Source organism: Myxine glutinosa, chromosome 2, assembly GCF_964187855.1.
Source record: "Myxine glutinosa chromosome 2, kmMyxGlut1.1, whole genome shotgun sequence".
Lineage (NCBI taxonomy): Eukaryota > Metazoa > Chordata > Myxini > Myxiniformes > Myxinidae > Myxine > Myxine glutinosa.
In genome coordinates this window covers 62197124-62223092 of record NC_136262.1, presented here as the reverse complement: position 1 = coordinate 62223092, position 25969 = coordinate 62197124, and the positions used below count along the sequence as shown (strand labels likewise).

Genomic DNA, 25969 nt, shown 5'->3' with positions numbered 1-25969 from the left:
CGAGTCTAGATTTCTGGTCTATCATCAAGATGGTCGCGTCCGAGTGTGCAGACAAGTGCATGAAGCCTACAACAAAGATTGTATAGTGCCAAGAGTCCAAGCTGGTGGTGGTGGGGTGACCGTTTGGGCTGCTTTTCATGCAGGGGGCAAAACTGACCTGATTGTTCTGAATGGAAACCTGAACCAGTTCAAGCACAGGGCCATTCTGGAAGAAACATTGCTTCCATTTGCTCGTGCAGCCTTTCAAGGAAACTTTGTCTTCCAAGATGACAATGCACGGCCTCATCGTGCTCGCATGATCCAACACTTTCTTGCTGACCGTGGTGTAGAGCATATGGAGTGGCCTGCCATGTCCCCGGATATGAATCCGATAGAGAACTTGTGGGCAGAATTAACGCGTCAAATCGACCACTTGGACCAGCAGCCGACCTCTGTGCGTGAATTGCAGCAGGCTATTGTCACTGCATGGCAAGCGATTCCTGTCCAAACCTTGGCAAATCTCGTGAACAGCATGCCTCAACGTGTACGTGCTCTCCTGAATGCTCGTGGGGGTTACACGAAGTACTGAACTGTAATTTTACTGTCCGTAATCCCAGTCGTAATTTAACTTTTGTTTTTGTTATTAAAAAAATTTGGCTGATGTGCAAAATAAAGAGATACTTCTGGAAAACGTACAGAAGTTTAACACAGTACTGTCCATGAATTGAGTTCGATATCAGTTTACATCACTTTCAAGGATCAATTTATTTGTTTCGAAATGTCAAATGTGGTTTTTGTTTCTTTTAAAGGTCACATTAACAAAATCTAGAATAATTTCAACATAATTCCAATGAAGTTTTGATTCGAAGACATCTTGAAAAGTAAGTTCACCCCCACAAAAAAAATATTCCATATTAAATGCCAAGTCTGTATATATATGTATATATATATATGTATATATATATATATATATATATATATATATATATATATATATATATATATATATATATATATATATATATATATATATATATGTATGTATATATATATGTATATATATATGTATATATATGTATATATATATATATATATATATATATATATATATATATATATATATATATATATATATATATATATATATATATATATATATATATATATATATGTATGTATGAGGAGAATAGAACCATGTTCCACACCTTGAGTTCCTGGGATAACAAGATTTATTGATGAACCAATATCACAGCGCTGTGGAGGGTGTAAGAGTCATACCATTCACAATTGAACAGCATGGCCACATACACTCCTAGAAAATTGGCAACCCAGAGTTTCTTTATATACACAAAATTATACAAAAAATCTCCGCTGAAAAATGAGCGCGGACAAAGAAAAACGGGCTAGACAGCTCCCACCGAGACCCTATCTTCTTTGGCATGAGCAAAGGGAAAGATGCGGGAGAAAGAGCACTGTGACATTCTCAAAACTTATCTTCCATGCTGGCCTTTGGTCAAGGACAGACAGACGCGTTTTCACGAGGGGGTCTAACAGAGCAAGCAGTTTCACTATCTTTCTACATTCCTTGGCACAGTTGGACAATAAAGCATAGTTCAAAAGCAAGAGGGAACATAGTAAGCTTAATCCTTTTCACAAAGCAACCATTATTAAATGCAAACCACAATTACATAAGGCACAATAAAAGGCATGATCTCGACATTCCCCTATTTGGTCTCTACGAGACTACGTATCACAGAGACCAGGCCACATCGGCTTTATTTGCAAAGCAAAAGAGAATAGTGTTATATGTGGCCACATCGGGCTTTATTGAGTGTTGTATGTGTGTCCACCCAAGGGCATGCCACGCACATAAAGTACCCCGCATGCACGCTTGAAAGGTGTGTCATGTTGTGCGTGTTTGGAACGTGAAGGTCCAGAACATGAAGATCTATTAACTTTTCAGATCCGCAACGAAGGCGCCTGGTCCGGCCAGGGATGTTGCCCGGGAGGGTCTCTCAACCCACCCTTGCAGCAGCGTAGGTGCGGCTGAAATCCCCCCCAATCGAAGGGCTCCCCGTCCTCGCACAGACTCGGTCCTTGCCGATCTTCAAAGTTAATCGACGTCCATGCTGTTGTTCTGAGGAATACATAATGTAATTAATATCTTGTGTCACGTGTTCCTGGCCAGAGTACAGAGCATTACAATTCAAAGTAAAGAGAGAAACTTCCTTTTGTGTCAAAGACGTTCATGGACGCATAATCAGCTTGTGGATCCAGAGTATCAGTGTCAGGTCCTTTGGCAGCCAGACCCAGCGTTGCAGTCAGATCCATAGTCGGATCAAGCGGAGATGTGCAGCTGTGTGCTTATAATACATAAGAAGCATTAGCCAATTCCCGCAGGGGATTTACAACAAAATCATCACAATAAATCAAATAAATCAACAGTCTTCTGATGCCCCGGTCACATCGGCATCGCCCAGGGGCTCGTTCAGGTCGACGGCCTCGGCGGTCAAGATCATGGTCTTCCGACGGTTTCTTCATCGTCCATCCTGAAAAATACTTTCTTACACACACCATGATCAAATTCCTAGCCCCCCGTCCCACCAATTGGCATTTAGTTACCTCATCTCTCAGATGGTTGGCTTATTCATAGCTGCATTTCCTGTGTCGTGTCTGGAAATTCAAATGCTATATTTTTTCACCAATTTCTGAAAATACCTTCCTTTTAATCATCTTCCCTACATCTAATAATACATGATTTACCAACCATTTCCCCCCCAACCATAATCGGTCAATGGAAATAATCGGTATTCTCCCCTTCAAAACTTCACTGTTATCCTATCAATACCTGGACATTTTTTCCCTTTTTTCCTAGATACGCGAATTTCACACCAGTATAAAACCACTGGAAAAATTATCTGAAAAATAACGAAATCGGCTCCAAGTTCTCTAGCTAATCTCCGTCCGCAATCACCAACTCTACCCTCCTGTGCATTTTGCCTTAGGTTTTAGAACCTAGAGTCAACCAAAACAACAACAACTAGCCTCCCAAGGCCATCTCCCTGCAAGAGCGGGGGTTAGCCTTGCGGTCCCCATGACAATCTTCTTCATTTTGCTCGATCACCTCCCTTTGAACAATAATTCAATTGATGTGATTCCCACGTACCTGGTGGAGTTCTGTTCACCTGGTCTGCAGAGCCGTGATCCAATTTGCACCAGCCCCCAATCACCTCCTCGATTGGGGTCATTCTGCGTGTAGCAATCTAACAACGTTATTAAACGAAATTCACAACTTTACATTCATTGGTCCCCCCAGTGCAAGCCAACCCCTTGTATCACCTTCTTATCACAAAACAACAGTCCATAACTAACCACTTTCCTTTATTTCCTGCCTTTTCCATTAACTTTTTACAACCCTTTCCTCTACTTCCTCAACAATTCCTGCAGAGTCACCTGTCATTGACAAATAATCCATCTGAGTCGACTTTCCTTTATCATCTTTGCACCTCCAACAACCTTCTTCAACACTTCCTTCCGAACCCTTTTCTTCAGACTCAACCCACATGAGTTTATGAATACAATTTCCCCTTCCAGGCGCGTCTGTCTAGCCACTCACAAATTGTCCACAAGACAACGTCACCATATTTCACACCTCGGACCAGCCTGGGGTCCATCGAGAGATGCATCCTCAGGTTAAAATCACCTCAGCTCTTGAGAGCTCAATTTTGTTCCATGGCCTATTTTGACCCATCTTGGCCCACCACCACCTCTACCTTCTGCCAAGCAAGAGGCAGGAGCATCATTACTCCCTCTTCCCTCTGCCCACCATAACTGGCAGACAGACAATGGCGAGCCACAAGCCCCAATGTTCTTAAACAGACAGATTCAACAACATCCAATAAGTGAATTCATTTTCCCAGAACTCATTCCCCTTTCCAACCAACATTTACACCTAAGCTTCAGGAACATGCCTTGTTCCAGGTGTGTGCGCATCCACATCCTTAAATTGGCCGACCCCCATTTGTATCCCGGCTGCCCCTCCACCTGGAGCATGGTTACCCCCCAAAATGACATTGCACGAACCCTTTCAATACCTGTCTAAACCTACTACCATTTAACGACGCTTCCCCATACACTGTTATGGCCCCATCTGGATTTTTCACGAAAATATGGTAGAGATATTTCCTGGCGCAGCGCTATTGTGGTGGCAGCAATGTTTCCCTGTCTTCCCCCTTTTTGCGGTACTAATGAATGATCCGGCAACGCTGGTGCATGTCAAGAACCCCAATTTCCCTATCCACTTTTCCAATCTTCATTTCAATTTAAATTCAACCCGATTTCCTCTAATTCCTCCCTACAGCATCACAGGCACCTGTTACAGTGAATATATTTCCCCTGCTCCCTCCCCTTACTCAGGAGCCATCATTTTGATAAAATCATTTGAAAAATAGCCAATGGCAATCCATTCTGTTCAGATTGCATGCTCATAACAGAATACTGGATCCCAACCTCCAACCAAGCCACTGTTTCTCCGAAACAGCTCCAATTGTTTTCTTTTTCCCCCGCACACAAGTCAGTCCAAGCCAGCAACTGTACACAAAGATATCCCAGCACGCCGTGACCTCCATAACTCTAAACAAATCCACTGGCACTTTTAAAACAAACCTTTTTTTTTCCAGTCACTTACTAAAATAAAGTGCAGCTCTTGTCCGTAGATATACGTTAATCAAGATTACATGAGACTTGACAACAATAGTACTGCCCCGTGGAGCAAGGCACCAGAGACAACTGCCCTCTCCACCTGGACTTACCCCAGGTAGAATTTGGCTACCTACAGAGAAAGTACTTGCACAACACATTTACAAACCAATTCGTCCCCTCGTTGTATTAGGGGACATCTCGAATGTTCCACCACAATTCACAGCAGGTGACCACCCACCTGCCCTTGAAGTCCTTCTCAATCATCTTTCCCACAAAAATGTAATCGATTTGTCTGACGCACCACGTCTGTCCAGCAAATTATTTGAGACACCCAAGCATGTCATAACACATGGGCTGTCCAATTCTGAAATCTCACGAAACCTTTTCTGAGGGTCAAATGTAACAGACAGACAGACCGGCAAATAGGCAGGGGCAAACCCCGAGGCCCCAGACACCATCACCACACACATACCCCGCATCACATAGGAGTATCAACATTTGTCATAGGAGTATCAGCTTGAAATATACACCCGCTCTGATCCTCCAGAGCTGAGGAAACCAGCCAACCTGAGCCGGACAGCAAATGCCATATGTCTTCGTCTCAAATCGAGGGCAAAATTTTCACAATGGCAAACAATTAATATATTGTCCACATTCATCTTGGTCACCCCAACCCATCCTGGCTCTCCCCAAGAGCTCCGTGTCCGGACAGACAGACAGATAAACAGACCGGGTGAAACCATAACCATCCATCCTTCCGATTGGACTCAGCACACATGCCGCCCGCTCACCAGTCATGTACACTCAGCACCCATAAATGGCACACGCCAGCATCACATGTCATTCTTACCTTTATTCAACGCATTCCGCAATCCCAAGTCAAATCCCAAAACAAATTAAAACAGATGTCATCTTTAAAAAATACAACTTGCTTCTGCAAGAGCTCCACCTTCGAACAGATAAATGACAATCAGACTCCATGTTACAAATACACACACCCGATGCACCGAAACAACAACCAACTGGTCCGTCCAGGAACTCCCCGCAAACGCAAACCACCTCCAATGATCTTCAATTGAATTGCAGAGCGAATGCTCTCACCTCAAACCCCACAGCCTTTCTAGGGAGGTGTGCTCTACCATGTAGCACCCTTTACCTGGTGCACACCTTCCGCACATTCCTCCCGCTCCCAGGCTTCGTTACACACCTGACCACCGCATACACTCGTCGTTCGCACACTCCATTCCAGGTGTGCATTCTTTCTCACTCGCCACAACCAACTCACACTCCGTGTCACTCTCACCACCACACTTTGTCGTGCATTCACTCTCACTCTCGACAGCACACTCACTCCTCAGCGCACACGTTTTCCTCACACACCCCTCCGTCCCACACCTTTCTCACGCACCTTCTTGCGCACCCTCTCCCGGTACATACTCCGTACCACTCATGGGGGTGCATTCTTGCACACACCCAATCACCACCGCACACCCTGGCTCACCAATACCTTTCGCACTTCCCATAGTCGGACATCTTTGCACGCATCCTCTTTCCACGCACTCTGCACCAGTCGCACACCTCACCCTTGGCCTTTCACGAACACCCGGGTCCATACTAACACCCAAGCTCGCTGAACCTCCCCTCACACCATATACATTTCCGAGCATATCGCCACTCACCTCGGCGCCTCTTCTCCTTCGCTCCTCCTCCGCCACCTGCAAACTCTTTATTTGGTCAGTAAGCACATCATCATGCTGTGAGCACAGACCTTGCACCAATTCCATCACCTCCTCCTTTATCTCTTTCTTTGTCTCCCTCCATCTCTTCTTAATTTCACTTACCCCCTCTTCCACCTCCTCTAACTTCTGTTTCACCTCCTTTATTTCCCGGTGCGCCCCTTCAATTTCTCCCTCTAAGGCCACCTTGGTCGTTTCTATGTGCGTCCTGACTTCCCGTTCTTTCGTCTCCATTGTCTCTACCACCTCCTCTAACCTCTTCGTCAATCCCTCATGTACCGTCTGACATTCTTTCTTGGTCGCTATAAGCTCTTTCTTTATTTCCTTCTGGGTCGCTTTCAACCCTCCTATCACCGCCGTGTTCTTTTCCACCTGCTGCCCAAGCTCCTTCTGTCCCACTGTCAGCTGCCCTACTCCCTGCGTCAACTCCTCTATACCCCCTTGTAACCTCGCCGTACTCTTCCTCATCTCTCTCTCCATGCGCTCCTCGCACTGCTTCACCTCCTCGCGTACCCCCGCGACCTCTTCGCTCACCCCACACTTTATATCCTCCCCCATCTCTCCCATTTCCCTGGTAGATGCCACCCTCATTTGTTCGAGCTCTCCCTTGTGGGCGTCCAATTTGGTTTCTAACCCAATCCTTACCTCCTCTATCAGCTCCCCCATCTGTTTGATTTCCCGGGCGGATTGCTCCCCAATTTCCCTCAATTTGCCTCCCATCTTGTCTTGTAACCCCGTTAACCCGTTCTTCATTCCTTCAATTTGGTTCTCCTGGGCGGCCATTCTGTTTTCCAGCCCCGTTAACCCCTCGTTCATTTGGCTACTCACGTCCTCCAATTGGGCCCCTAATCCTCCCAATTTACCTTCTAGCCCCCCAAATTTACTGTCTAGTCCCCCCAATTTGTCTTCTAGGCCCTCAAATTTGTCCCCTAATTCTTCCAATCGACCGCCCATTGCATCCATCCTCCCATTTATTTTATTTATGTCATTCTCTTGGGCGCCCATTATTTCTTTTGTTTCCCAGGTTTCGTTTTTTTACTTCCCTTACTTCCTTCTTGAATTGTGCCATGAAGGCTCGCAGTACCCTGGCATCTCGGGCTCGGCTGCCGCGACCACGTGTGAGGCGCCGCCATCTTGTGCGCCTGCAACCCCCTCGTCCGCATCCTCATTGCTCTCCTCTTCCCTCTCTCCAAATTCCTCCCTGGGGTCCTGGGTTGCCTCTAACTCCTCATTCTCCCCTACCGGCACCCGATCGCCTTGATCCTCCATGGCACAATTTAAATTTAAGATCTTAATAAAAATTTCGGCCGCTCAAAATTTTGACCAAATTTTTTTTTAGATGTTAAAAATTTGGTTCGGGTCCAATCCCACTCCTGACACCAATTGTTGTGGATCTCGGTTTCGGCGCTCCCCTTACCAAACGGGGGTTTAATCCCCTCGTCTTTTAAGCTGGCCGTCCGGGTCCTAGAAGATATCGCGCTCCTTGGCGGGGTTGAGGTTGACCAGGGTGACTGGTCAATGGAGTCCCAGATACCTTCGCCAACCTCTCCGCAAAGCAGGACGATACTTCTGCTCGAACCGCGGATGTGATGGTAATTGCCGAGCGGTTTAGCAACCCACGATCCGAGCCGTTAGCAATTAGACTAACCCGATTCTGAGCGGTTCTAATCGTTCCACGGGTACTCAATTGGGAAGGGACTAAAGCGATCGGGGGAAGAAGAAACCAAAGTAAAGGAAGAACAGATATTTATTAATTATGTACACGAAATGAAGAGGAAACCAAAGAAGGGCATTTACAAGGAGAGGAAGAAGCAGGACACAGGGCAGCCTTAAAACAGTCTTATGTTACCATACGCCCAAACAGAACAAACAGACTTACACGGATAGGGAATGGCAGGAAGGAATGGTTGGAAGGGGGAGAAGGTCCAAGCCGATGGCAGGGCAGGATGGTCCGGGCAGATGCGCAGTGTCGAGGTCCGCTCCAGTCCACGCTCCGGTCCACGCTCCGGGCTTGAGGCGAAACCCGGCGGCAGCTGCACGTATGGTTTCACGCGGTCGGACAATGTGAATATATGGCGGTATTGTCGTTGTCAACGGACCCACTCTCCTGCCTTACGATTCAGCGTGTTCTCCTCTGGTACCTTGCACTTCGGACCTTCACACTCATCTGCTGACGCACTCATCTCTTGAAGCAGTCCCTCGCAGCCGCTTTTATTGGGCGTTCATGTATCCAGCCGCCGGCTCCTAGGACACGCCTACCGGTCGGCTCACCTCGGCCCTGGTTGGCCGGCGAGGGCTCGCTGGCTCCACCCTTGATGGTGAGTTGACGTGCCACACCTTGTTCTTGTGTCCCGCCCCCTTTTTCCTCGGCCTGAGACCGCATGTTCAATGGCGGCTTGGAGCCAGCAACCAAACCACGACAAGGGGCAGCGAACGCTACCCTACCGCTACTGCACTTTGAAGAGCGGGAGATGATTGGGGAAATTGAAGGGGCCTATCTTATTTGATTAATGCAACACAGATTCAACTATTGGGAACAGATCCTTAACTAAAACACATAACAATGAAATAACTACAGAGAGGTCCTATGGTGTTCTACGTTTTGTACATGGACTAACTAGGGTGCGATCTTTAATAAAGCCAAATAATGGGGATATTTACAGGGGATCATTTATAAGGGAACATTTACTAAAATTTACAAAGTGAAGGTTCTAAAAACCGTAACAATATTGTTACGGATCTCAACGTCGGCCCCTTTTCCCCTTACCAAGGGGGGATTAATCCCCTTGTCTGCGACTGACCGACGTGAGTCCTGGGGGTCCCAACGCTCCTGGTCGGGAGCAGCCAGGGTATTTGGTCAACGAAAAGTCCCAAGGACCTGAGTGCCACTCCTGACCACGAAGCAGGGGAGGGACTCCCGCTCGAACCACAGTTTTAGATGTTCTAATTGCCGAGCGGTTTTAGCAACCCGGAGTTCGAGCTATTAACAGTCACTAACCCGATTCCGAAGCGTTGGCCGAATTCGCGCCACAGGTACTCAATGGGGGAAATCACAAAGACGAACGGATGTGAAGGAAAGAAGGCAAAGGTAGGAAATAACAGGATTTATTAACCAATTATGTACAAGTCAAAGAAACCAAAGAGAAGGAAAGAAAACGAAAGCAATTTACAGAAGAAGAAGAAGACACAGTGCAATTCTAGCTTATCTATACAGGCTTACTTATTCCCCAGACAGAATTAACAAGACAAACTCACGTACACAAATGGATGTATGAGGGCAGGAACGAATAGCTGGAAAGGGAGGAAGGTTCCGCTGGACGCTGGCTGGAGCTTGATCCCGCACGGGACGTCGGGCTGGAAGTCGACGGCCACCGATGCCCCCGCAATCTGGTTCCCGCGTAGCAGCGGGTCGAAACCGCGCGTCAAAGCTGCGCGCGCGCCGGGGCCTGTTGCAATCAGCGTCTCCTCTCTTCAAACCTTCAATCTTCTCATCACTCAACTCAACTGAGGTCAACCCAACTCAACTCGGCTCCTCCTCAACCGAACTGCTCGGTGCGTCCTCCTCACTCCACTGGCTCCCTCAATCGTCTCTGGTGGGGGTGTCGCGCCGCGGGTTATATGACACGCCCTACCAAGCCATACCCACTGATTTGTGGTTGGTCGTTTTGGCTCCACCCTTGGTGACGAGGTGCAGGCCACGCCCGTAATGTAGCTCCTCCCCCTTCTTCTCAGAGGCTTGACCACGTGCATAATGGAGGCAAATGCAGTTGGCAATTGAAAGGGGATTTGGGGCAATTGAAAGGGGATTCTACCTTATTTAATTTGGTGCAATGCAATGTCAACTAGTGGAAAACAGAGCCTTAAGCTGGAACCCATAATAATGATATAACTATTTAGGGATCCTATGGTTCTCTACGTGTGTGCGATGGACTAACTAAAAGGACGACCTTTGATCTTTACACAAATTGATGGAGGTATTTACAAGAATCATTACAATTGACAGAGGGTGATATTTACAACAATTTCAACGTGCAGGATTCTCAAATCCGCAACAATATATATATGTCGAATATCTGTGTATACATACATACATACATACATGCATACATACATACCTACACAAATAATTGCATCTAGATTCTTGACATTTGTCTGACATTAGAAATACAATGTGGAGTTTTTAGCATGATTACAGTGCTGACATTAATGAGGCCCTAAAGTAAAACTTCATGAGCAGAAAATCAATAGACCGTTACTGTTGGTTAATTTTTCACTCCACTTTCTTTCACGCAAATGCTCTATTAAGCAGCTAGTGCAAGAGCAGTAAATTTCCCATTAATTTGTGATGTCGATGCTGCATACCTCGCCACTTTTCCAGTCACCGATTGACTGAAAAATATGTGACCCTTATTTGCTGAAGGTTGAATTGGCATACGGCATGGAACACCATGCGATGCTTGATTTTCAAACCTTTGTTTATAAAGGTTAGACATAAAGCAATCAGGTGGTGAGGGTGTATGTTGGTTGGGGGGGGGGGGGGGGTGGATAGTTTTGTTATTGTCTTGACAAACCACTATATGATTACAAGACTGCTTGAGATGTCATAAGCAGTGGTATGCTGCTGCTGCTGCCACTGCTGCTATATGATCCGCAGATTAAGCTGTAATCTTCACTGCAATGGATTTGAATACTGAACCTGAGAAATAGCCCTGCATTTTTATGCAGTAGAATCCTTCGACTTCCAGCTGACTTTCAACAAAATGATTGCAGCAAAGACTAAAAGTATTGTTTCCTTTATTTTTTATTTTTTATTCTTGTTTTAGCAAAATAAGTCAAAAATCCTTTCCTTTTTTTTTTGAGCAGCCAATTTATGTTTATGTTAATGTAATTGATTCATGCTTGTGCTCATATGATTTTGAGAAAGGTAGGACAGAAGAGGCAGAGACGATGGGGCAGAGGGGGTGGTGTGAAGTAGCAGGGGGGCTGGATGGAGAAGGGGCGATGGAACCGCATTACACCAGTTTTTGCAGGCCTCATTATTGCCGAATATAACAAAGCCATAGGTCAAATTTGGCGAGAGACCTACGTACACCAGTTTAATCAACGGTGACATTGGCCTTGCTGTTTGACCTTCGCCTTCTCGCTTGCTTTGTGTACACCATTGTTTGCAAAGCGTTCCGTGACTGATGTGAACTGACAAACTGGGCTGCCTCTCCGTGTTCGCAATTCTCTTCCTCCTCCGATTTTGCACTCGTGACTTATCGCCATTTACAGAGCATTGCAACATTATCTTGATTCCTTGACAAGATCATTTTATTTTCTACAGATTTTTTTTGTGCACTTTGTGCTGTAATGATGGTCATCTGATCTATTATTTTAAGGACAACTTCGACTGGTGCAATATCCTCCCAAACATCATGGAACTCAAAAGATTTTCTTTTTTTCCCATACATAACGAGGATTGTTGTGCGGCCATTAAATCTCTTGCAAGGCCTCCCCATGCCCTCATCACAGCATCACAGACTCTAACATTTTCTGCCTCTTTTTGATCGGTTGGGGGTGACATTCTACGGCATTCCTTGTACAGTGTATCCCCTAGTTGTACACACGTTTTGGCACAGAGTTCTTTTTCCACTTCATGTGATTTTTCACAAATCTACTGGATCATTGCTTTGGATCGGTGTTTCACGTAGTTTGCCACTTAATAATGATGACATTTCCCAGGTGATCATTCTGTTGGCTAGGATGGTGGAAATCCTCCTGATGGAGTTGCCACTCAATAGTGCATGATTATCACGGTGGCTGATTATCATTCGTCATTGTAACTCTTTTAACCACTTCCTCCGTGACATAATGCTCTGAAAGCAACCATGCAATTGTTCCCCGAGTATTTACCATATGCCAGCTGACGATTTTCACGGTTATTCAAATCAGATTCACATGTGTGGGCTGCTGAAGAGAGGTGTACCATGACTTTTGGTAGGAAAAGATTCTGCAACTGGACCAGACGGCATCAGCCCACGGGTCCTAAAATCCTGCTCTGCCGCTCTATCTCACCCTCTCTCTGTTCTTTTCACCCTATCTTTTGCTCAAGGTCATCTGCCAGCATCCTGGAAATCAGCTAACATTACCGCTTTACACAAAAAAGGTGCAAAAACAGATCCTTGCAACTACAGACCAATCAGCCTGCTCCCAATTATCAGCAAAGCCATGGAATCCATCATTGCTTCGGATATGAAATCTTTCCTCTTCTCCAATGGCTTGATCTCTGATCATCAATTTGGTTTCAGACCAGGTCACTCTACTCTGGACATGCTGCTTCTGCTGTCTCAACAATGGATGGAGGTCCTGAATGCCAAACAGGAAATCAGAGCTGTCTCCCTTGACATATCAAGGGCCTTTGATACGGTCTGGCACCCAGCTCTGCTCACCAAACTCTCCTCCTATGGTATCCATGGAAATCTCCATGCATGGCTTGCGGACTTCCTCTCTGGTCGTAGTCAACGTGTGGCCCTGAATGGATTTCTCTCATCTCCCCTTCCTGTTCAGGCTGGAGTTCCCCAAGGAAGTGTGCTGGGCCCTGTGCTTTTTCTGGTCTTTATCAATGATCTCTCTGACTCTCTGGAAAATCCTCTCTATCTCTTTGCTGATGACTCCACTCTCTGCCGCTCCATTCCTCTTCCCTCAGATAGGCAGTCTGCAGCCTCCTCACTCTCTGAAGACCTGGACAAAATCACAGACTGGTCAAACAAGTGGAACATGTCTTTCAATCCTGCCAAATCTCACTCTCTTACTATGTCTCTCCGAAAAGATCGACTGGACAACCCTCCCATCTACTTTCTCAACAATCCTCTCCAAGAAGTTCTGTCACTCAAGCTTTTGGGTCTCACTATCTGCCATGATCTTTCTTGGGAAAACCACATTTCCAAGCTGGCCTCCAAAGCCAGTCGCCGACTGGGCATCCTCCGTCGTGCGAAGTCCTTCCTTGGCACACCTGAGCTCCTCACCACATACAAGGCTTTCATCCGCAGCTCAATGGAATACTGTTCTCCCCTATGGGCTGGTGCTCCTGCCTCACACCTGGCTCGGCTTCACGCTGTTGAATCCAAAGCTTTCAAAATCATTGGAATCTCCCGCGATGAAGCTATCTCTGAGGGCCTTTCACTCACTCACCGCAGGCAGGTAGGTGGTCTTTCTGTCTTCTACCGACTCCTCTCCGGCCTTGCTCCCCCAGCTCTCTCCGTGCTCTGTCCCCCAAATATTCCTACAGGTCGCACAAGATCTGCCAGCAACCCTCTGATGGTTAAACTGCCGAAATCTCGGCTCTCTGCTCACCTTCACTCTTTCATTCCTCTTTTCTCCCGCCTGTGGAACAAACTCCCACACTCCCTTCAATCCCTCTCCTCCCTCCAGGTCTTTAAAACAGCTGTTCACCACCATCTCTTATCTTCCCCCATCCATAACCTTGATCTTTTCTACCCCCACTAATTCACCCCAGATCCACCTTGTTTGAAATTCCAACTTATTTCCTGGAAATCCTGGCAGTGTCCATATGTTTATACCTCTCCCACCCCCCCCCCCCCCCCCCTTCACATGCCTCCCCCCCTTCACATGCCTCCCCCCCAAAGCCCTCTCCCTCCCACAGATCTCTCGATGTCTCCATGTCTCTCGGTCCCTGCTCTCAAATGTTGTGTTTGTGTCCTTCCCCCTCTCTCCCCATCTTGTCTACCGCTCCCGATGTTATTTGTTTTATGTGTCTGTTTGTCTTTCTGTGTGATTAATTTTCGCTCTTTCACGAGCCTCGATCTTGTATACAAAAAAAAAAAAAAAAAAAAAAAAAAAAAAAAAACCAAGTGTATTTGTTGGTACGTGATCATTTTTATTTACTAGAAAAACGTGTTGCAGTTATTCCTCAAAGTTCTGAATATGGTGAGTTCAAATCTTCATGCTAGGGAGTCTCCATTGATAATCCTTTTAAAATGAAGGATTTAAAGATCCTTCAGTTCTATTTCGGACTCTTGTTCGGATGTTCACCGTCATCAATTATTTTATGCCGTAGCCTGTAGAACAGTGTTTTTGTCTGTCTGTATGTATCTCCCCACGAACATACACCAATCCTAGCTGAGGATCTGGTCACATGACAGGGGGCGTGTTTCGTAACCATTACAGTTGCATATTTTACTAAAAGGAAATATAATAACCTTCTGTGGAACGTTTTGGGGTCTGAGTGGGTGTCATAAGGTAGGTAGGAAGTTTCAGAAATTCCTAAATACAATTATGATTTTGAAATGTGATTGACACGAACCTTGCTCCCGATTCCGGAAGTGAACAGATGATGACGGTTCGCTGGTTTGAGACCTCAATACAATAGTGATTTAACGTTTTATTTTGATCAATATCATAGTATTAATTTGTGATTGGAATGATGAATTGGTCATTGGAATGAAATTGTCATTGGAATTGGTTTGGAATGAAAATATAGAGAGCTTGCTGGCAACGCCTGACGTTTGACTGAAGGTGGCACAGGAATGTGGAATTTATTGGTTCATCGTTTGCGATTCGCCGTTTTTTTATCCAAGTCATTCACTAACTGGCTGCCCATCTGTCCATACCTGAAGTCAAAACAATTTATTACTTCCATTATTTGCTGACTGCTAACTGGTATCCCCACCCAGGCAGGTCATACTATCCTCTTCACCTAAAGTGTCAAACAAGGCCAGCTATGCCATTGTTAGACTATCAGTCTTGTTTTCATTCCATTCCAATACCGTCTCTTTGCTCCATGGAAATGGGTTCCGATCATTCCACACCTGCAAGAGAAAGGGAGAAGGATAGCACTGTTGTACCATATTGGTCTCTGAGCTGTCAGGTGCTTAGTTTGAGTGGATCCAGACAAAATGTAAACTGCAGTTTTGGTTTGGTAGCCAGCAGGGTTGACGCATTATGGAGCACATAATCTGGCTTTCATATCCAACGTAGATGGTGGTGGGCTTTGTTGTTGTTTTTATAACTGTGTCTCCTCTGGTCTGGCACCCTCTGTTCTATCTCGCATCCAACATTCCACAGGAACTCCAAGATTCATGTGTTCCAGTAACCTCCTGGTTAAACTCCCAAAATCCAGGCTTATTGCACCACACCTGAACTCTTTTGCTGCTCTTTTATCCCGTCTGTGGAACTGCTTTCTGGAGATGTTCAATCACACTCTTTCCAGCAGGGTTTCAATAATTCGGCTATGCACCACGATCTCATGTCACTCACAGCCTTCCTTGCCAACAATCTCTTCCCCCTCCTACACCCTTTGAACGTACCTTACCGAATGATCTTACTGGCAGGTTACTGTGCTTCCTTTTCGTCCCCTCCTCTCTCTCCCCTCTTTTCCTGTTTGTTCATCCCCTTGTTGATTTTGTCCAACTGTAGCTCACGGCCCCACTGTTGGTACAATGCCTTTGACCCTTTGCATTCTCGCTTTTCCATTAGCTAAGATATTGTATTGAGATTTTTAAAATAAGAGGACTTTTAAGACATCCCCCTGCTCCTATGGCTGGCAGCATAGCTTGGAGGTATGCACACTCACCTCTGAACTGTCTGTCCTCGGTTCAAATCTCGACCTAACTATAAACTGTCATCCTGGTGTTTTACATGCAGGGTGATTCGTCATTATGTGTGCCATCCAACGAAAGGACGGAAGGATGTTAAGCCAGAGGATCTGCCTGCCAGATCATTGGTGGATGTTAAAGATGCCACCTTAACAATGTGTTTCCTGAAAAGTACCCCAGTTATTGCCAAATTTCTGCCAGTTGGACGTCAAGCCTGGCCAGCCAGTTTTTGAAAGATTTGGGACAGAACGGTTCACCCCCTGCCAATTCCACAAGGAGATGGGAATAATTGGGCCATTTTGGAAGAAGAAGATGAAGAAGAAAAGTCCCTCTCCTCAGTTGCTACCTTTTTAGCTTTTTGCATAAGTATAACATGATTGTGTTGTTGAAGTCACCATATCATAACTTAGCAGAGTGGGCAGGGGTCTTAGTTGAGGCCAAATGCCTGACAATGTAATGCTACTCCATCCAATATGCCAATGTTGCTACGTCTGCTCAAGGACATTCCTTTATTTTCAGAGATTTGTGAATGAAACCTTCCTGGGAAATTGAGCACAGGATTGCTGAGACATAGATTTTAAAAACGTAACAACTGAACTACATTGTGTTTAATTGTCCAAGTAGAAATTAAAACCTTCCCATCCTGAGCAGCTTTCATTTCTCTGAAAGGCTCAAGACCTCTCTCATTCTCTCTGTCTCTCTCACTCCCTCTCTTTCTACCCTCCTCACCCATCCCCCCATCTCTCCCTCTCCTCTCCTCACTCATCCCTCCATCTCTCCCTATCTTTCACTCTCGAGCATTTGCTGCCAAAGCTAAGTGTGCAGCAACAGCTGATCCCCTGGTAATTCGTTGGTTTTCATGGCTGAAAGAGACGACTTCCGAGCATAATGGACCTCCACAAAGAATGAGTTCATTAACCTTGATGGATTATTCAAGCTTGCATGAATACCCAGTCATGCAGGTGCTTCCCCCATCTCACTCCGAGCCCACCTTCCCCCAAAGCTTGTTCTTCAAGAACACAAATTGATTGATCGATGACTTCAGCTCAAAATCCTGTTATATTAGCTGAGAAGTATCTACCATATAAGAGAGATGTCTGTCTGTCTGTGTCGCCATTTTTCTCAGAGTTGGCTGAACGGATCTTCGTCAAACTTTTGGAGTTTCATCAGTCAGTGCCTGGGAGTGTTTTCGACAAAAAACAAAAAATTATGAAAAAGAAAAAGATCGTTTTTTGGAGTTAAAAAAAAAAATCGCTCGATAGTGCCTAAGCCTTTTTAAATTAATGACAGTTATATACAAGTACACATTCACATAAGTAAATACAAAACTATGACCAGACATTGCAATACAAATAAATCAAACAATTCAGGAAGTGTACGAAGTTGGTAGTTCAGCTTCTTCTTCTTCCTGATCGGCATCACACTTAACTCAGAAACATGAGCCACATTCACCCACCAGCATATATATGAACACCCTTCCTCTCCTTCCCCCTTCCCCCCTCTCTCCTCCTCCCCTTCCTTCCCGCACCCTTCTCTCCCCCTCCCCTCCCCTTCCCCCCCTGCTCCCCTCTCCTCCCCCCCCCCTCTCCCTTCCCCCTCTCCCTCCCCCCTCTCCCCCGCCCGGCAACGCCGGGTACTTCTGCGAGTCTACTATATAAGAGAGCCCTTGGTCTGTCTGTGTCGCCATTTGTCTCAGAGATGGCTGAACAGATCTTCGTCAAACTTTTGGAGTTTCATCAGGGAATGAATGCTTGGGAGTGTTTTAGGCCCAAAAAAAAAAAAAAGCTCGTTTTTTTTGATTTTTTTAAAAATCACTCGATCGTGCCTAAGCCTATTTGATTAATGACAGTTATATACAAGTACACATTTGCATAAATAAATACAAAACAATTACCAGACATTTGAACACAAATAATCAAACAATTCCGGAAGCGGTCGAAGTTCCTCCTTGTAAATCTTTCCTCCTTCCCTTCCCCCCATCCCCCAAAACGGAGGGGCCTGTCAACCCTCAAAAGATGTACCATGCAGTATTTACATCTTTTATATGTATATGCATCATATACATGTAGTATATACATGTCGTATATACATCTTTCCCCTCCCCCTTGCACTCCCTTCCTCACCCCTCCCTCTCCTGCCTTCCCCCCCCCCCCCCCCCCACACGCCCCGGCAACGCCGGGTACTCCTGCTAGTATATATATATTTATGGTAAAAAGATTGCAACTTCATCTTCTAATGAGAGCGAGGAATATACGAAATGGCAAAAGAGCTGCCATTGTCATTTAATGGACACACAAATGTTGGAATATGTTATCCTCCCCCACTCCCCCCAAACCCCCGTCATGCGTCTTACATTTTCCTTCCCTTTGCTCCTTTCTCTTCCCAACATCGTTTCCTTTTGCTCTCCTTCCTTTTCTCTTTCTCAATTATTTGTTCACTCGGCCTTCCCGCGAAACCTCATTTGCATACACTCGTATTAAAACGGCCCGCTGAAAGACTCAGGGATTTTTCACATCTTCACAATATAAAAGCAAAGGCAGCAGTGGAATACAACGGCCCTGGTAGGAGATGACGCTTGATTATTCCAAAGCTGCAGGCTTGCCGGACTAATGGACCAGTCAGCCGTTGTGTTATGCGTTGCTCAAGTTTTCAAATGGTTTCACAGATGTAAGCATATTTGGGTTTTAAAATGTCAGCATACCAATTGTAATCACCTTGGCAACAAACAAAAAAATATATCCTGCACATTCCAGGCTGATTTTTTTCCCCATGGCACTGAAAAGGATTGGAGAGCTAGTCTGAGAGGAGCTTGAAAGTGGTGTGTTTCCCCACCACGGGCCCCTAGTCGGATTCTCTTCCTACGAGGCAAAGGAATACAGTACACCACCATTAGTCAGGGCCCTTAGGGATATTTTGGGGCCCTTTGGCTCAAATTCTTCCAAAAGCACCAAATTTGGCCCAGATGTTGCCCATGCCATACTCTTTCGATTTTTGACGGGCGCCCCCCCCCCCCCGGGGGCCCCATATTGGCGAAATACTAAATGGCCGCCACCCGGATTAGAGGAAAATCAGTTAAATAACCAAAAGGGTTGGAATCATGTATGATACCACTTTTCAGGGGTTCTCGAGGTCGAGGAATCCAATTATGATGTTATTTTGATGATTCCAGGTCAAGGTCAACCCTCAAGGTCATCTTAAAGGTCATTTTTGAGTCAAACATGTCGGTTTTTGAGTTTTTTGTCAAGATTTACGCGAGGTTCACCATTTTATGTTTCTGGGTTGGGTAATCGAACTCTGACCTTATTTTTGACAATTAGAGGAAATATTTACATGTCCATTTCCTAATTTTCAGGCATATGCAGTTCATCAGTCTAATTACAAAGGTACGGATTTTGATGTTTTATGAACTGTATGCCATATCCTTGTGTTGAATTTTTGTGCGATCATGATCTGGGTTCATGTATACATGATTGTATACATTTCATAAATATGACGTCATAGGTCCTGTGACCTGGCGGCCATATTGGATTTTATGAAAACCTTAAAAATGGATCCCTGCCTTCATTTTTCGATCGATTCATTTTGAACTTTGACCACTTATAGTACGCCATGTGATTGGATGCATATCCTAATTATGACGTCATAGGTCAGGTGACATGGCGGGATGGACCGGTATGGTCCCCGGATCATACCGCCCTTGGCGCCCGTCAAAAATCGAAAGAGTATGGCATGGGCAACATCTGCGCCAAATTTGATGCTTTCGGAAGAATTTGAACCAAAATATCCCTAAGGGCCCTTACTACATTGAAACCGGTGTTGCTTTCCGGCGTATAGACTCGATTGAATGGTTCAGTGCTATTTGTAAGCAAATTAATTAATTGTATTTAGCAGGGAGCAGCATCCACTCACTACATTTCTTTGATTGGATTACGATTGAACATTACAGATGCTCTACAATGCCCTCCTTGTGTTGTTCCCTTCATCCCATATCGTTTTTCTCTTCCATGAGCCTTGACTGTCTAGATACAGAAAAGTGCCATACATCTACCGACTCGTGGTTTTCTGATTTATTTATTTATTTATTCCTCAAAACTGATCGACAATAGATTTGAAAAGTTAAAGATTTTCAAAAGATATCAAATTTTCCAGTTGAAGGGCAAACTAAAGAGAGAAAGTCAGAAGGTTTTTCCCTTGCCAAATTTTTTTGGATTCCAGTCGCGTCGGGAAGCTCACTCTCCGCTGGGAAAATGTGAGACAACGGCTGGAAGCTACATTGAAAAGGACAAGCATCTGTGCTGAGTTTCGCCCGGTTCTGATGACGACATGGGTGTTTGAACTTCAAAAGTTCTGTCTTCTGTAGATAATTAGAACGGAATTCAATATTGGTAATCTGTTGTTGGAATTTCGCCGAACCATATGAATCTAACTTCGATTATATTTTCAGACACTATTCCAGGGAATGCATATTTGACTGGCATTCAATGTCAAATGCACCCCGCTGGTTGCATCATTACCGAGGCGTGATTATGCAACTGATGCTGTGGAATTTGGCCAAGGTATACCAGCACATTTAACCATCTTGAGGTGCAAGGTGTTGTTGGGGAGGGGCAGGAGCGAGATGAAGGTGCAGAGAGAGAGAGGAGCCTTGGGATTGAGGATTGAGGAGTGTGGAAAGGAAAACTCATGTGGTCACCACACAAGAAGACGAGGTTAATTGGGGCCACAAATGGAGTACCCTATTGGATACTGGGACACAGGAGCCTACACTTTCTGAATAGCACCATGGGATCTTTAATTCATCTTCGTGCTGGTTTAACTTCCCTCCCCACCCATAAGGACAAGATCGAGGCTCGTGTAATAGCTAACATTAATCACAAAAAGACAAACTGACATAAAACATAAGATAAAGGGAGTGGGAGACAAGATGGGGAGAGAGAAGGAAGCACACAAGCACAACATTTGAGGGCAGGGACATCGGGAGAACTGTGGGAGGGAGAGGGCTTGGGGGGAGGTGGCACGGGAAGGGGGGGGGGGGGGAGATATAAAACACATGGACACTGCTAGGACTCCCAGGAAAGAAGTCGGTATTTCAGAAAAGTGGATCTGGGGTGAATCTATTTGTCTGTTAGCACGATATCTCAAAAAGTTATGGATGGATTCAGATGAAACTTGGAGGACAGGTTGGGTGTGTGACAAGAACGAAATTATTAGATTTCAGTGATGATCCGGATCCAGATAGTATAATTTTAAAAATGATTCTTCACCATTGAGAGATAAGGCCCAAAACTATATATAGGACTATATCTCCATCCTGATGTTCAAGGACACTGATGGATATCTCAAAAAATGACAGATGGATTTGGACAACACTTGGTGGACCGGTTGGGTGTGTAACAAGAACAAATTGATTAAACTTTGGTGAAGATCCGGGTCCAGATGCGGATACGAGAATTTATAATTTTAAAAATGATTCTTCATAATTGAGATATAGAGTCAAAAAATATACGTAGCATGCTATCTCAAAAATATGTGGACGGGTTATTACAAAACTTGGTGGTGAGTTGGGTCGATGACAAGAACCAGCCGATACTATTTTGGTTCAGGTACGGATGCAGATCCATAAACTGTTCACTGTTCAGCCTGGCGGAGGTATACACTCTACCGAATGCTGCTCGAGTCGATTATAATGTTTTAAATGATATTCTGTCAGTCACCTGAAAGCAGGATGTGTATTTTTAAGCTGAGATTTTATGATTAAATTCTTATTAATTTTTTGTTTGTTTGTTTTTATGATTATGATTTTATGATTTTTATGATTTTTATTTTATGATTTTTTTAAGTTGTGATTTTTATTTTTTGTGTATTTTTTATTTTGGATGTGTATTTTTTCTGTGACTTCCTTTTTTTTTTTTAAATAAGTAAACATGCAGGAATTGAGCCTGGGATACAATTCTGTACATTAACTTCAATTTATTTGCAAACCACAAAATTAGATTTGGTAAAAGCTAACCCCGTAGGTATAGCTTTTATAATGTTTATTGGTTGATCGCACTGGTATTGGTTTTTTTATGTGTCAATATTGAAGATAATAGGATAATTGTCATGAATGTAAATGTTCATTTATTTTACTGAGATGATTATAACTATAATGATTTGTTTCTCCTCAGCAAATCGATGGTGAGGCGCTACTTCTCCTGACGCAGACCGATCTGGTGCGGATAATGACTATCAAACTTGGTCCAGCACTCAAGATTTACAACTCCATCCTGATGTTCAAGAACGCTGATGGATAACTCCATCCTGAGGTTCAAGGACGCTGATGGATAACTCCATCCTGATGTTCAAGAATGCTGATGGATAACTCCATCCTGAACTGCAAGGACACTGATGGGTAACTCCATACTGATGTTCAAGAACGCTGATGGATACCTCCATCCTGAGCTGCAAGGACGCTGATGGATAATCCATCCTGAGCTGCAAGGACGCTGATGGATAACTCCATACTGATGTTCAAGAACGCTGATGGATAACTCCATACTGATGTGAAAGAACGCTGATGGATAACTCCATCTTGATGTTCAAGAACGCTCATGGATAACTCCATCCTGATGTGAAAGAATGCTGATGGATAACTCCATACTGATGTTCAAGAACGCTGATGGATAACTCCATCCTGATGTTCAAGAACGCTGATGGATAACTCCATACTGATGTTCAAGAACGCTCATGGATAACTCCATCCTGATGTGAAAGAACGCTGATGGATAACTCCATCTTGATGTTCAAGAACGCTCATGGATAACTCCATCCTTATATTCAAGAACCTTGATGGATAACTTGTGACGTTCAAATATACTGATGGATAACTCCTGATGCTAAAGTACACCAATGGATAACTCTTGATGCTCAAGAACACTGATGGATAATTCCCTTCTGATATTCAAGAACCTTGATGGATAACTCACGAAGTTCAAATACACTGATGGATAACTCCTGTTGTTCAAGTACGCCAAGGGATTGATAACTCGTGTTCAAGTACGCCCAAGGGATTGATAACTCGTGTTCAAGTACGCCAAGGGATTGATAACTCGTGTTCAAGTACGCCAAGGGATTGATAACTCGTGTTCAAGTACACCAAGGGATTGATAACTCGTGTTCAAGTACGCCAAGGGATTGATAACTCCTGATGTTTAAGTACACTGATGGATAACCCCTAATGCTCAAGGACACCTGTGGATAATGTAATGCCATTGGTCAAGAACATCCTGATGTTCAGGAATGACAATGTGCATGAGCTCCATCTTGATGACCTTAGCCTTCTTAATGTTCCAGGATATCTGCATGACTGCCCATGGACATCTACAGTTACAATGCTGAGGAACACCGAGCGTTTCTCTCGAGTGGGTGGCTCGCAGCACTGGACCCCATTGCCCTTGATGCTTTTCAGGAGAATCTTGGCGGGGTCTTGTTAAAATATACCCTTCCTAATACGTTTACATCCCACGGATGCTCTGGTGCTCCTAAAATACCGCCAAGCTGCTAACTGTGACCCATCCTCGCTGGTAGTGTCAGCTTCCTTTTGAGTAGCAGCCTCAGAACTACCCACCTATGTTCTTAACAATAACTCAATACGTTTCACTTTAGCGTTTATTTTTATTGTAGTTGCTTTAATTATGAAATATTCGGTTGCTTTGGTAGTGGTGGGGGTGGAGGGGATTGGGGTGGAGTGAAGCTTGGAGGAATGTACTTGCAATGAAATCTTTACATAAAGTAGTATGTTGCTTTTTGGGTCTTCTTTGGAGTCATGATCTTCAGTAGTTGTCGTCGTCGTCGTCGATGTAAACGATCCCGGATTCTAAAGTTGAACACTTCACCACTGTGGTGACCACTGGCACAACTTGCAATACAGTTTCAACAAGAGAGTTCAAAGAACATGATTCCCCGTGCAGTGTTTACGTATATACAGTCCTTCAAATAAAATAAAATAATGATTTTAAAGATAATTTTTAAAGTCCGGAAGTTTAGCTCTACTGAAGCAGTTTTATACGTCACCTTTATAAGCTGCAATAAAACGACGTAAAGTCATAGTTTTAGGTGATGGAAGCTTTATTGATCACTATGGACGCTTGTAGTCGTACATGGCCATATGTGCAGCCTCTTCTTCACCTTGATACACATGCTACTTACTATATATACAGGGTGGGCGGAAAGTCCAAAAAGGAATTTCCCCATTGAGTTCCTGTGGTGCGATTTCGGCCAACGTTTATAATCGGGTTAGTCTTTGTTAAATGGCTCGAACTCCGGGTTGCTAAAAACCACTCGGCAACTAGTCTATCTAAAACCGTGGTTCGAGCAGGAGTCTCTTCCCTGCTTCACGGTCAGGAGTGGCACTCAGGTCCTTGGGACTTTTCATTGACCAATTACCCTGGCTGCTCCCAACCGGAAGGAGCGTTGGGATTTCCAGGACTCACGTCGGTCAGTATCAGACAAGGGGCTAACCCCCCCTTGGTAAGGGGAAAAGGCCGACGACTGAGATCCGTAACAATTGTGTATTTCACAATATGTAGGTTCTTCGAAGTATGATGAAGGCAATTTGTTTTCTACAGCGTTCAAGTATATAATCTACTATATATAGAGAGATGTCTGTGTGTGTGTCTGTCTGTCTGTTGCCATTTTTCTCAGAGATGGCTGAACGGGTCTTCGTCAAACTTTCAGAGGTTCATCAGTGAGTGCCTGGGAGTGTTTTCGGCAAAAAAGAAATTCTGAAAAAAAAAAAGATCGTTTTTTGGAGTTTTTTTTTTTTTTTTATCGCTCGATAGTGCCTAAGCCTTTTAAAATTAATGACAGTTATATACAAGTACACATTCGCATAAATACATACAAAACAATCACCAGACATTTGAATACAAAAAAAATCAAACAATTCCAGAAGTGTACAAAGTTGGTAGTATGGCTTCTTCTTCTTCCTGATCGGCATCACACTTAACTCAGAAACGTGATGAACGCCACATTCACCCACCAGCATATATATGAACCCCCTTCCTCTCCTGCCACCCCTCCTCTCCTCCCCTTCCCCCTCTCCTCCCCTTCTCTCTCCCCCCTTCCCTCCTCCTCCCCTTCCCCCCTCCCCGCCTGCCCCTTCCCCCCTTCCCCCTCCCTCCCTCCCCCTCCCCCTCTGCCCTCCTCTCCTCCCTTTCCCCCCTCCCCCCTTCCCTCCTCTCCTCCCCTGCCCCCCTCCCCGCCTGCCCCTTCCCCCCTTTCCCCCCTTTCCCTCCCCCTCCCTCCCCCTCCTCCCTCCCCCCTCCCCTCTCCTTCCCCTCCTCCTCCCTCCTCCTTCCCCTCCTCCTCCCCCTCCCTCCCTCCCCCTCCCCCTCCCCCCTCCACCTCCTCCCTCCCCACCGCCTCCCGCCCCTTCCCCCTCCTCCCTTCCCCCTCCTCCCCCATCCTCTCCTCGCCCCACCAATCCCTCCCTCCCCCATTCCCCCCCCCTCCTCCCCCGCCCGGCAACGCCGGGTACTTCTGATAGTTCAATATAAATAGAGGTTTAAAGTCGTATAAATAAATTACCCAGTGTTTGTTACACCACCCGGTCAAACGCGTTACATTGGTTCTTCGTGCCGGTTGTTTGTGTCCTTTATGACTTCCTCAAAAAGAGTAATTTTCCTGTTTGGAAAATGATTTTCAATTTCGTTTGACTGTCAGGCAGACGGTATAAATATCATGCAACTCCTATCCACCACGCACGTGCGGTCGGGATGAATTGAGAGCCCAGGTAAATGTAAAACGAGACATCTATCTATAATTCCAGTAATCTCTGTGTGTCTGTCTGTGTGTTTGTATGCGACAACGATTTCTCGACAACTACCGGTCCGATATACTTGAAACTTGCCAGGTATATTGCTGGGGACCCGAGGATGTGCCTTTTCAAGGTTTGAAATTAATCGGACAATTACTTAC

General features: G+C 45.0%; 1 protein-coding gene across 19 annotated transcripts in view; it reads left to right on the top strand.

Moving 5' to 3' along the window:
* L3MBTL3 (L3MBTL histone methyl-lysine binding protein 3) overlaps positions 1–24097 on the top strand; it is a 207592-nt gene extending 183495 nt beyond the window's left edge. For all 19 annotated transcript variants that reach the window (XM_078773371.1, XM_078773368.1, XM_068108064.2 and 16 more), the window contains one exon: positions 22180–24097. In XM_078773371.1, the coding sequence (XP_078629497.1) occupies positions 22180–22305 (126 nt within the window). In that variant the 3' untranslated portion in view covers positions 22306–24097. The remainder of the gene's footprint in view (positions 1–22179) is intronic.
* The last annotated feature ends 1872 nt before the right edge of the window (positions 24098–25969 follow it).